This window comes from Lepisma saccharinum, chromosome 24, assembly GCF_977018435.1.
Source record: "Lepisma saccharinum chromosome 24, izLepSacc3.1, whole genome shotgun sequence".
Lineage (NCBI taxonomy): Eukaryota > Metazoa > Arthropoda > Insecta > Zygentoma > Lepismatidae > Lepisma > Lepisma saccharinum.
In genome coordinates this window covers 43,509,478-43,523,461 of record NC_139252.1, presented here as the reverse complement: position 1 = coordinate 43,523,461, position 13,984 = coordinate 43,509,478, and the positions used below count along the sequence as shown (strand labels likewise).

The window sequence follows — 13,984 nt, the reverse complement described above, 5'->3', positions numbered from 1 at the left end:
ACGTGTAGTACTCAGATTTTTCCACGCTCAGAATTACTCACAGAGCCATCAGCAATCGTGTGAGGTGCGCAGACCGAACGTTGCAAGTGATAGTATGGTCAGACGACGGTACAGACAATTCACAGAAGGCCAATTGAATGTGCACAACCTCATACAGCTGAGTACACACGGGTACTTTGCATCACTTCAGGTGAGAGATCTTGGACCACTCCCTGTACAACCCTGGCCTGGCATGTACAGACTTTCATCTCTTTGTTCAACTGAAGATGTTTCTGGCAGGACAAGGATTTGACAGCTACACTGCGGTAGAGATAGTTCCAGTCTTTGCTGTCAGACATATATGCCATGAGCATACAAAATTTAGTGCCATGCTACGACAAATGCCAGAACAACGGTGGTGATTATGCCCAAATTCGGTTAGGTTACTAACGCAATAAATTACTACTGATATTGTTGTTTTATTTATGCCAAATTGGTAGGGACCTTGATTTATTGATATTTTTTTTCAAATTGGTGTAATTTTTATTTTTTTTATTTTTTACTATTCGGTGTTATTTTTCCCAAAATTCAAGTTTTCATTTTAGCACATTTTCTGGAAAATACCTGAAATTATACCTTCATGGTGTTTTTAAACTACTGTTTCAAATTGTAAGTCACATGGCCTACGCCTCTTCGTGATATCTTGGAAGTTATTCTGGGAAGTTGTTTTCCATATTTTAAGGTAAGGGTTTTAGATAATGGAATTTTTCCCGTATATACTGAAGGGTGCATAATGGCCATAAGTGGCGACGCACCCAAAAATTTTAATCAATCAATCTCACGTTACGGATACAGATATATCGTGAGTTGAACCTAGGACCTGGGCATCATAAATAAATAAGCTAATCATGTTATAAAAAGGGTCCCGCTGAAGCATTGAAAAAGAGCTTCTTAAAAGCTAATTATGACAGCGACCTTCAGCGAAGTTGGAAAACAACCGCTGTCATTGCATTAGGCCGACACAGTATGAAAATCGGGAAATCAGCATTTTTCCGCAGATCCGCAGTTGCCAAAGGATGTGATTGAGTGAACAGTCTTAACGACAGATAGTTCGAATTTCACTTAAATAGGTCGTGGGAGAAAACCTCTTTCTTAGTTGCCTTTAGATCTTCAGCGAATGTAGTAATTGCTAGTAAGCTCCTGAATCGCTTTACGTTTCACATCGAAGTTAAAGGAAAATGAGAGAATTACGTTCAATAAGTGTTCGCTTAAAAATCAGGTTGACGTTAGGGCAGTTTTGGGAGAAACCGAGTTACGCTCCCTAGTTGCGATTTGTTACAGGGTAGGACCACATCGAAGCAAGGACCTCCAAGGACGAGAACTCCCAACGGCGCTAAAGGTAAACGAACATTCCTTATGTCTTTTCTTATCCTGCCTGTTCAGTCAAAGGTAGTGTTTTTAAATAGATGTCCGTGTGTTCTTATTTCATGGGGCTAGTCCCCTTACAGTTTGAGCGTAGACATAGCTCTTCAGAGCTACCCCCTTTTTCTTACAACGTTCCTCTCGCTTAATAAGAGAGTGGCTACAGGCTGTCATAGCCTATCAACAATCCCCCAAATATTTGGTCTTTAGATGATATTATGGCACCAAAAATTAGCATTATCTTTTTTTTGACTTGTTAGTGTTACATTTTCCAAAATGCACGTTTTTGTTTAGAACATTTTTCTGCCAAGTATACCAAAACTTAATACTTCCATTGTGCTTTTAAACTATTATTTTAAATTGTAGCTCACATGGTCTACGTATTTTTGTGACAGTTTGATATGTTGGAACAGATTTTTGAGAAAGTAAAAGTAAGGTGCTCCCCTGCACTTTGCCATGAAGGTGTATAGGGGTGTGGGGTTATGGCCCCACACTTTCTTGATCAGGGCCGAAGGTGGGGGTGACAAATGCCGATTGTGCGCACTTAGCTTGGTAATTCAAAACACATCTCGCGCCACAATACTGAAGATGTGGCTCCCATGTGACGGTAGATACGCATTCGATCTCCTGCCCTGCCACTTTGCTCTGTGATGCAATTTGTTTTGATAGAAGTTGAGAAAATCATGGGAAATACATGATTTGATGTGGCTGTCGAAATTATTCAATGTATAACAAGCATTATAGTTTACTCTTGAATAAAATGTTGGAAAACTTGCACGTTCTATGTACACAAATATGGCACATATTATTTCTTTAAGCCTAGAAAAGAATGTTGGATTTCACGGAATTTTTCGTTCTTTTAGCACATTTTTTAAAAAAAATTGCTAAAAATGCCAACAATTCGCATTTTATGCTAAATTCACATTATTTCGATATTTCGAAATTTCGAACGGGCGAAAAATATGTCCAGACATCACTACACATTCATAAACACAACTTCGCAGCAATTAACATTTTTCACGGTTCATAGTGCAATGGTATTGTAAACGCATGTTAACTTGTGCGAAACCAGTAATACGTCAGGATGATGAAAGAAAACCTTTGTAAGCACTGCTACATTAAATAAGGTGAAGTGAACCAGAAGAGTAATAAAATTCCAGCTACATATTTGAAGTCTAAAGCGTTTGTTTATGTTTGCGATTTTTGTTGGATGTTGCAATCCGAAGACATCTAACAAAAATCAATTCAATAAGAGTGCCATGCATGCAATTACAGTTGCATGTTGTAGTGAGATACTTTGTCGGGTGGCGATATTCGACAAAAATCGTATCTATTTGTTTCAATGTTCCTTCAGTTTGTCCAACAAAATGCCTTACTACGACGTCCGACAACTATCGGATGGCACCACCCGCTCCCATCCTCTCCATCTGTTGACAGTTCTGTCCCCTTACTACTCCCATACGGACAAGAAAAAATGTTAATTCAATGCATTTTCCCCCTAATATTTAGAGGCTTAAAATATTTCTCTCTCTCTCTCTCTCTCTCTTTTTCTCCTCCTGCCACCACTGGTTTCTTGCGCCGTGGTTGTGTTGTGAATAAAAGGGGCCTAAAAGTTGAGGCCGAAACTTAGCAACAAGATTTCCTGTTCCCGAGCAGAGTTCCATAACAATATCTTAAGAAAAAAAGAAAGTCAATCAAGACAAAATTCCCTGACTACTCCCGGTTTTCCAGGTCTTTCGCCACCCTGCATACAGATACACATGGAAAATTCTTGCAAGCAACTCCGCAGCTGTCCTTTATCCATGTTTTTGTTTTTACTTTTTACAAAAACTTATTTACACCTTAGTAACTTTTCCCTATACTGAATGTTCATGTAAAGAATAATTTTCTTGTCTAATGTTTAAATTGAACACCCTGTGTACGATTGAGAATGTTAAATGGCTGAGTTTTGATCTTGCCATCAATGTTCCTTAGGTTAACATTCTTTCTCTATTACTAGAGTTGAATGGTCACTGAACATCGGTCATAAACAAATGCGACACACCTTGAAATTTAAGTTACAAGGGGTCATTATGTTCAGGAAAAGGACTGACAGTAAGTGTTGTTAATACATATATGAAGTCAGTTATACTCATAGTTTTAACCAAGTATGAAGAGTTAATTATGAATAAATTGTTTTAAAATTAAGTATGACTTTTAGCCATCTCAAATATTAGAAGCAACCAATTTCCTCTCCCCAACTTTTTGGTGTAAAAAAAGTGAACTAAACATGCACAAATATCATATAAAGAAACCAATGTTTAAATATCTGTTTTCCAATTATAGCAATTAGCTGAGACTGCTGGATTCATTTTAAACCATTTTATTGGTTAAAAAAAACTATTATCTTTCAAGTAAAAATTCATTGAAAAATACTTACTATGCAGACCAGTACATTCCCATACTACCCTGAACAAATGCTCTGACTCTTGTCCTGGAAAGAAATAGTAAGTAAAAGTCAAACAAGAACATAAGAAGCAAAATTACATGTTACATACGAATCATGTTTTTCTGGCTTCTAAACACAACACTCAATTAATACCTGATTCTCAACCTTTAAATCAAATATTTCACAGTGGCTTCATTACTCAAAAAGATTACTAACTTTATTTTAGTCATTTATCCCAAATCTCAGGTACACATCTAGGAAGCATAATTGAGGGAAGTGGAAGAATACAGGAGGAGTTAAACAGAAGAGGACAAATTGGTGGTGGACTATATCAAAGCGTTCGAAGATTAATATGGAACAGGGATGTATAAGGTATGCCCAAATGAAAAGGAGTTCTTTGCTGTAGCGGCGTTGTATCTAATCGAATAAGGTAAATATGTTTGCCGATAGATGGCACCGTGTTTGTCCCAGTTTGCAGGTGTAGCGAAAGGCTTAAACAGGCCATCAAAAACAAGTGCAGAGCTAAGCTCTCGAAGGGGATAGTGCTGTTCCAGGACAACGCTAGGCCACATGTGGCCAAGAAGACCCTTGGCCTGCTGAGAACATTTCAATGGAAAGTCCTCACACATTCTCCATACAGCACCGATATTTCCCCATATCTTCGGCCCCTTGAAACAATCACTGAAAGGTCAACGGTTCACCTGTGACAAGGAAGGCAGAACCCATGAGTTTCTACACTGAAGCCATCCACTCCCTTTCTACGCGCTGGGATCAGTGCATTAATATCAATGGCAATTATGTGTAGGTATCATGTTACACATTAATTGTAATTCACATATTATGTAGTGCAAATATTCTGTAATATAATACTCTTTAGACATAACCGTAGTCTCCTTTTCATTAATCTATGAAATGCAATAAAGTAATATACAACACATACTATGTGCCAATAACTACATACGGAGCAGAAACTTGGACAATGATAGAGAGAGAGACAAAAGAAAGATGCAGGCAGTGGAGATGAAACTTTTAAGGAGTATATTAGGGGACTAGAAGGGATAGAATAAGGAATGAGGAGATCCGACAGACAGTGGATGTGATGAAGCTTCAGGACAGGATAGATCAGCACAGATGAGATGGTTCGGACACATGAAGAGGATGGATGCAGAGAGACTACCTGTAAGAGCTTACAATGCACAAAGAGTGGGAATAAGGCCAAGGGGGAGACCAAGATGTCTGTGGAAAGAGCAGATAGCTGTGAGTGTTAGGAGAAGAGGACAAGATTGGAACACTGTGAAAAGAGAGGAGTGGTGGAAGACCAGGAAAAAATGGAGAGGCTTGACTTCTAAGCCGACCAAGCCAGAGGCAGGAAATGGTGAAGGATGATTATGATCCCAAATCTCGATGCTGTATCAGTTACAGTTAAATAGTAATCTTATTTTTAAGCATTTAACCTTTAGACCGCCGAGCGGGTGTTTGAAAGCATCCTCTCTCTGGCCGCCACCTTTGCATGCGATTTTTAAATTTTACACTTATTTCAGAAAAACGTTATATCTCTGAGACTATTTCAGAAATACTTTGGGTAACTTTTGTTTTGCAGCTAGAACATCAGGGCATGCAACCGTGCAGAAATCAAAATGCCAAAGCCAATAAGAGGGGTTAAGTGGGCCGCAGCTCCCAACTTTCAATGAAAAAAATCATAAAAATGGTTTTTTTTTCACATATTCGATAATTTAATGCACCCAGGAACATGAAATGACTTTCATTCAGTTGAGAAAGGACCATTCTTTGAAAATAAGGCTCAAGTTTACCTCTCCTTCCCCAAAATAGCGGGGAAAGAGGGGCAAACTCCCCATTTGTATGATTTTTTCATTGAAAGTTGGGGGCCGCGGACCACCCAACTCCTCTTATTGGCTTTGGCATTTTGATTCCTGCACGGTTGCATGCCCTGATGTTTTAGCTGCAAAACAAACATTACCCGAAGTAGATTGGTCAAATAGTCTAAGAGTTATAACATTTTTTCAGTTTCGCCGAGGACTTTTGGTGCGAATTATAAATTCGTACACTTATTTGACAAAAAATGTTATAACTCATAGACTATTTGACTAATCTACTTCAGGTAAATTTTGTTTTGCAGCTAGAACAACAGGGCATGCAACCGTGCAGAAATCAAAATGCCAAAGCCAATAAGAGGGGTTGGGTGGGCCGCGGCCCCCAACGTTCAATGAAAAATCATAAAAATGTTTTTTTTTCACATATCCTATAATGTAATGCACCCAGGAACATGAAATGACTTTCAATCAGTTGAGAAAGGACCATTCTTTGAAAATAAGGTTAAAGTTTGCGTCCCCTTCCAAAAATAGCAGGGAAGAGGGGGCAAACACCCCATTTTTATGATTTTTTCATTGAAAGTTGCCCACCCAAACCCTCTTATTGGCTTTGAAGTTTTGATTCCTGCACGGTTGCATGCCCTGATGTTTTAGCTGCAACACAAAAATTATCCGAAGTAGATTGGTCAAATAGTCTACAAGTTATAACATTTTTTGTCAAATAAGTGTACAAAATTAAAATTCGCGCCAGCTTCCATATGTAACTTTGGAGTCGGGGGGAGGGGGGGTCCTGGGTGGGTGGGTTTTCTTTCACATGACATTTCAAAGTTTTATCTGAACATCTGTCAGCGTTTACAACTGCACATACAAGTATGAAGGTGCTAAAAGCACCTGAACTTTTTAATCAGCACGATGGGTCACCAGTGACCCATTGGCCGAGTAAAGGTTAAGCATAATTATGCAACTTATTAGCATACATGGCAGCCATGTCAATTCTGGAAAACAATAACTTACCTTACCTGCCTTATATATCACATTTAATCAGTTTTAGCATCATGTATATTGTTTTGGATTATGAGGTAATGATTTTGGCATGTACAAAATGTTCATTTCAAGATAGGGAAGGTATTTAAAGTTTAGGTGCAATCATCATTTACTCACAGAATATGAAAAAGGCTGGTGATATGAGAAATTCCACATAAATATGAAAACTCAAATTGTTATATTGCGGTATCTCTTGAACTGCAAGTTGTTTATGGTGTAAATTACTTTGAGGCGAACCTTTCAATGCAACTGACACCAAGTTTACTTTGTTGTTTTCTTGGATATCAATCAATATAAGAACACACATTTTTTCTTGGTCCTTAATGTCATGTCCATTTTCATAAAGAGACCCCCAGATTAATGTTGTTGAATCTTCAAATTGCCTATTCAATTTACAAGAATGAGAAACAGGGATGTATATACATACTTGAGCATTTACATATGAAGACAGGAATGTAACTATATTTCTCATGTAGTTAATACAAACATAAAAACACATGAAAAAGTGTGTTTTTATGCTTGTAATAGACTACAAGAGAAATAATCCTACAATGCAAGCAATGTGTACATACAAGAAAAATTAAAGGAATGTAACTGTCTATACAGTACATATTTGATATTTTAATATGTATTCATCCCAATTTCAATTGAATTGACGAAAAAAGGAGGACTAAAAGGCTTGCATAAAAAATTAAGACCCTGATCGGAATCTGGAAATCTTTAATTTTTCCTAACTTAATACATAGTTAAAAGACTGCAAAGTTCCTACGTCCAGAGCAAAGATAATGTTGGGATGGAAATACAGGTGGTTTTCTCACCTGGCAAGATGGTAGAGGTTGGGAAAGACAGATGGAGACAATATGGGAATTTACTGTGCGGCCTTATAGAGGACAGGGGGTGAAGTTGCACTCATGGCCATCTCCCAACATTTTCAGATAGAAACAGCAGATGATAAGCACTTAATTCAGCTTACACATACAAATGAAATGTTAGATATGTATCAACTTACTCAAACATAAAGAGTGCTATAAACCCAACTGTCACTAGAAGCTGCAACATCAGAATCGAATACACCTTCCTCACGAATGCAGCTCGTATCTTCTTGTCCCCAAAGGAGGATCCGAAGGGCTCTTGGCTCTCTGGGGACTCCCCATCCCTCTGGCTTCCACCCGAGTAGTTGACCGAGTAGGTCATTGGTGGATTGTCACCAGTTACGTTCCTTATGGGAACACCCATCATCTAGAGGATAGGTTAAAAATTATAAATTAGTATAAAAGAGCAATCAAATGAAAGAGATGTTAAATGGTATACCACCAGTAAACCAACTTTTCTCATACATATAGAAATTGCCATAAAATTTGAAGTTGCCAGACTTCTGTTTTTCTTTTACTTGCATGCCTGCATTGGTATTTTATTTCTATTATATCTAATTAATATATAATAAATACGTACAATAAACAAAAAATTGTTGTGGTAAACCATGCCAAATTTTCAGAATACACCACTGGTGCCTTGCGGAAAAAAATACATCAAATGAAGCATACGATGCTTGCTTTCTTCATTGGCTAGCAAGGCCCACTTACTACTAATATTTGGTACGGTCAATTAATAACCGGATTGATGCCACGAAAAAGTGAAATAAAGTGACAGAGCGATGAAATTTACGGGATATGTAGGCCAGGCTGCGGTACACCACATGTCTGTGAGACGGAGTTCCACGACACGTCGCTACGTGGCAGGGAAGGGAGGTTGTGTATGTGCAATTTGCCTCCAAGGCACCAGTCAGTCATGGCATTCATGGTGTCAGGTGCCACAAACGAGGTTCAGCGATCCGTGATACAGTTTTTGATGGCAGAAGGCAACACACCAGGGAACATTTACGAGCGTATGACTGCTGTGTATGGTGGTGAGTGAATGTCCCGAACACAAGTGTATGAGTGGGCAGGTCGGTTTCGAGCAGAACACACAACAGTGTCTGATGCGGCACGTAATGGGTGCCATAAATGTGCCATTACGGATGAGTCCATTTCTGCCATTGATGACCTCATATTGGAGTGTCTGGGGATTAGTCTGAACCAGATTGCAACTGAACTCGGCATTAGTCATGGTACAGCATACACTTTTGTTCATGAACACCTTCAACAACGGAAGGTGTGTGCAGCCTGGGTGCCAAAGATGCTCACAGAGGAGCAAAATTCTACAAAAATGGGGAAGAGTGTCACGCATCTCCTGCGGTACTCGACGGAGGGCGAGGGTTTCCTGAAGCGCATTGTGGCAATGGACAAGATCTTGCTCAGCCGGTATACGTCAAAGGGTAAAAACACAGTGAAGCACATCGCCAGAAACTCACAGGGACAAGTTTCCAGTAATTCATAACCATGGAGTGAAATGGGGGATAAACATAGTGGAGCCACGCTCATCGCGAGAGGTTCCCAAGAACAAACATGGTTTCATCTTGGGTCCCTTGTTTCAAGTGGAAGGCTGTGATTGGTCCACTCAAGGTCACTTCTCCATTTCCTGGAAGACACTCTCCTATTTCCCCACTTAGTTTTGACAGAGTTGATGTTTGCAAGCTTGTGCGATGGTGGTCAAGATGCCTGGGCAACAGTCTGTTTATTCATTATATACTGGCATTTTTATGGCCTGACCAGTCTCCCTGTCGATGAGCAAGGGTCCTTGTGCTTCACTGTGTTTTTACCCAAAGAGTAAACATGACAGCAAGGAGTGGAAACACCCCTCGTCCCCATGACCCAAGAAAAGCAGACAAGGTGATGTTCGTGATTTTCTATGATCATTGTGGTCCACTTCTCGATCGCTTCCTCCGGCAGGGTGAGAAAATGAACACTGCCCTGTACTCTGACATCTTGCAAAACAAGATGAGACCTGCAATCAGGCGCAAGCGACACGACTTCTTGTCACGAGGTGTCATCCTACTGCAAGACAATGCTCCTCACGTTTCTGGACACACTATGGACATGATCGCACAAATGGGTTGGGAATGCTTAGATCATCTCCCCTACAGCCCTGACCTACCCCCGTGTGACTTAAATGTGTTTAGCCCACTGAAAGGTGGCCTGAGTGGAATACCCTTTGCCACGGACATACAACTGCAGGAGGCGGTCTTCCACTGGTGCTCACAGCAGCCACAGGACTTCTGGGACAGGGGCATCAAAAATCTGGTGATGCGGTGGGATTCCTGCCTCAACAATGCAGCGGAGTATACCGACCAGTATTAAAAGGTATGTCCGTACAACATTCATTCCAGTTATTTATTGACTACCAAATATTTATCTGAAAAGGACGTACCAAGTAAAAGTATGCTCAGGAATAGCATGACAATGCCCGTACCCAAAAGACTGGTTAAACAATATAATCATGAAGTGCTTGAATGCCCACTCCTACACTTCCTCCAATGTACAATATGTGTGTCTTTGCTTTGAAATTATTTCCAGTTTATCATATTAAGGGTGAATAAAATATCAAGATTTCGGTACAAAAACTAAGGACAGTTCCGAATTGAAAGCTGTATATGTATCATATTTTGGGAGTTAAAATGGTGAATAAAATACCAACTTTGATTTAAACACTACTTACAAAATAAGTATTATTAAGTTTATTCCTGTGTGTAGAAGTGCATTTTCTCATCCCAAATTTTGCAATGGAATTAATGTTCCTGGTTTTTGAATAATGTGTCAAGAATGTTGTGTTATAAAATAAACGCTAAATTTCATGTTTAAGAGCTTATTTTGCTTTTTGCACTGGATTGCAAATCATTTCATGGCAAATTATGACAGGAAATTGCACTTTCAATTTTAAAGAACATAAAAAAAACACATTACAGTGTGCAAACATTAAATTTACGTTAAAAATGAAATATGCATGTGCCTAACCATATCCACTATGGGTTTAAATTATTACTATTACAATGGATACATAATAGAAAATATAGTCTTAAAAATTAACTTAAAACAGGCTCTAACAGTTACACACACCAAATGCTAAATCTATCACCATTTTATCATTTTTATGTCCCTGTTGAAATGTTACAATATAACCAAAAATGGCAATGCTGCAGTCAAAATCAATTAGATGCAGCCTTCCCATTCATCAGAACTAGACCTCGGATTTTTAGGTTCCTAAAATAGGTTCTAAAAACCTTAAATTAGGCTCGAAAAATCCTGAAATAGGTTGCAAAAAAGACAATTTGTTACAAAATTCCTGAAAAATACTGATTACATACAATTGTTAAAAACAAAATTTCACAAGAACCAAATATAAATTTTCTAAACAAATTTTAATTTCTTTATATCATTTTCAAAATTATCTACAAATTATTATAATACTGCACTTGTGCTGTTAGAAAAAGTTACTTGTTGATATGAAAAATGAATTACGTATGTATAATTTGCTGCACAATATCAGGGTGGCCACTCATTTGGAATTCCTTGAATTCCGGGAATTACACGTGAATTATTGGCTCTGGAAATTATTCATGAATTTTGGAAAGACATGAAATAAGGTAAAAACCGATGTTTTCTATATTCCATTTTTTCTCTTCGTAGACGTGAACCCATATCCCATTAAATTTATACATGTGTATAAATGCCCTGAGGCAAGTTTCTCTCAGTTTAGTTTTATTTCATTCATTTTTTTTGAGGATGAAAAAGAAAGCTACACAGAAAATAAAACAAAATTTTCTCAATCCGTTTACTTTATTAGTGTATTTTACAGAACAATCTGACAAACGGAAGATTAATACAAAATAATATATCTTGAACTTGATTAGGTAAATTTTTTGTTACATTGGGATCAAACAAACCCTTTATATTGTCAATATTTTTATGTATGGAAGGGAGGGTGAGTGGGTAATACGTAAGGTTGGAATAGAGAAAACATCTGTTTGTATCCTTGAATTTTTGGAAAGTTCACCTTGAAAACCAGGAATTATACTTGAATTTTATCATGATCCTAGTGTCCACCATGAATCTTTTTGCGTTATCCACACTCAAATTACACCTTTTGTCTGTGAGGATCATTTCATATGCTGAAAATTATCTTTCAACAAAAACATAGTCAGTAGTGCTAATTTGAATGCTGAAATATTACTTTGCAAGGCGTGAATGCCAAAAGGACCAAACTGACACAAAAGTGAGCAAGGCCACACAGATCAGAAGTTTGACTTGGGACTGTGCAGGCAGTAGAGACGATTGTGTGCCAAAACTGACAATGGGAGGAAAGGGGGGGGGGGAAGGACAGTTTACTTTATCTTAGTAGGCAAGGCTTAGCATTAAGTCTATAGTGCAGAGGTAAAAAGTAGGGGGGAACTGTCCACTTTCGCCGCCACTGTCTGCAGGTAAGAGTGATGTCAGACATTTTTGTTTTCTTTAAAGCTTTGATCAACATCATATACTTCTTTAAAGCTTTGATAAACATCATATACTTGGAGGGAGGGGAATCGACAGAAAACATGTTTTAAACATGCCCGTCATTGAATTATTTCGCCACCAAACCTAGTAAATACCTCTGTGAGATATAAAATCCTATAAAACCTAAAAAAAGGTTTAATTGAGGTATATAAACCTAAAATAGGTTCTAACAAGCAAAATAGGTTATTTTAGGCACTATAAAACTTAGTTAGTTGTTTTTTTTATCAAATGCGGATATAACTTATTTTGGAAAAAAATAGGTTAAAAACCTAAAATCCGAGGTTTAATCGTAACTAATGACATGACAATCTTAAGTATTAAATTTTAATACTTAAGATTGTCATGTCATTAGTTATTTTTAAATAAATCTAAGATTTACTTTGTAAATCTAAACATACTTAGGGTTCTCGCTCATTTGGCAAAACCAAATTCCTTGAGCTTTTCTAGTTACTTCCAAATAAATTTCCAGAGCACTCTGTAAAGATTTATCACACCAATAAATAGATCTTGTCTGTTCAAGTTGATATGTTAACTGAACGAATCACATTTATTCATAAAATAAAATTAAAGAAATCAAGATAGAAGGACATATATTTTCAGTTATCAAGCCTGAGAAGCGAAAAAGCATTGCATTTAATTGACTTTCCAGGATTTTGAATGCTTTTACAGAATTCCTCACTTTTTCATGACCTTCTTGCCTTTATCTTGATTTTCCTGACTTTTACAGGTCATTAAAAACCACAATGCTGTACTCTGAGAAGAATGCATTGAAACAGCAAGGCAGTCAGTACTAGTTTTGCTTCATGAATAAAATCTGAAAATTTGTGAAAGGTTGAAACTTACTGGAGGGTACAGCTGACCATAGGGGGGAGGAGGAGGTGATACCCCAGATCCTGGTGCAACAAACCCATAAGGTGGTGGGTTTTGATGTCCAAGATGGTCATCCTGCTGCTTACTGTAAGGCACTGACATTCTGTTTCTGAAAGAAAAATAAATACAGGTTAGAAGCCCATAAACTTTCATCCATTAAGGCATCAAAGATCACATTTCACTAATACATCTGAATGTGGAAGCAATGGTGAACAAAGACTGTATTGAAACAAACTCCTCTTTCACAACTGAGTTGAATGCCATCTTTGGTGAAAGAGAGAGAGTAGCGCTGAACTGGATCTAAGAACTGACAAGATATAATGCAAACATTTTCTAAGTGCAACTGCCAACTTCAGGTACAACAAGCCAGTAAAGCTATGGTATAATAGCAAATAGTCTACGATTAATATTTGAAGGTGGCGTCATGACTGAATTGACCTCATCAAAAGAGAATAGAAGCTTTTAGGAAATCGTACCAGTGTGTATAATGTGACGCTAGTGCCACTAGTTTCAATCACAGGCCATTGCTCTAACTAAACAGTGGGGGATGAAATAAAGAGAAGGAGCAGCTTTTAGTTTTAATATTTTCTAAGGTTTCAGATAACTTGGCACCGTATATATGCAGTGGGCGTATATATAGTTTACGTAAGGGGGGGGGTCAACTTTTGGTACAATTAGGGTTCCTATATTTCATAAGTAAAAATCTGGGACACTACTTACCGGTAACTTGTTAGGGAGGGGGGTGGGGTGGGGCTGGGCCCGATAAAGTTGTATGTATGTACAACATAATTGTCATTTCACCCTACAGACTGAACAGATAGGCACTGAAGAGCACTGACTCATTGTAGTAAGCAGGTTACTATAGGATGGAAGAGAATCATAATTGAAATTCAGCAATGCCAACAGACAGCGGCACCATCGTGAAGTCAAAGATGTTTGCAGTACCACCTTGTAACTCGATAACTCTTGTATTATGGAGAGTGAGT

At 38.1% G+C, this 13,984-nt stretch overlaps 1 protein-coding gene across 3 annotated transcripts in view; it reads right to left on the bottom strand.

The window, feature by feature from the left end:
• Nucleotides 1–13,984, bottom strand: part of LOC145978007 (protein lifeguard 3-like) — a 41,787-nt gene that overhangs the window by 13,904 nt on the left and 13,899 nt on the right. For all 3 annotated transcript variants that reach the window (XM_083110381.1, XM_083110380.1, XM_083110382.1), the window contains exons 2-4: nucleotides 12,972–13,107; nucleotides 7,712–7,941; nucleotides 3,821–3,874 (exon numbers count right to left, since the gene is read on the bottom strand). In XM_083110381.1, coding sequence (XP_082966507.1) covers nucleotides 3,821–3,874; nucleotides 7,712–7,941; nucleotides 12,972–13,100 — 413 coding nt within the window. In that variant the 5' untranslated portion in view covers nucleotides 13,101–13,107. The remainder of the gene's footprint in view (nucleotides 1–3,820; nucleotides 3,875–7,711; nucleotides 7,942–12,971; nucleotides 13,108–13,984) is intronic.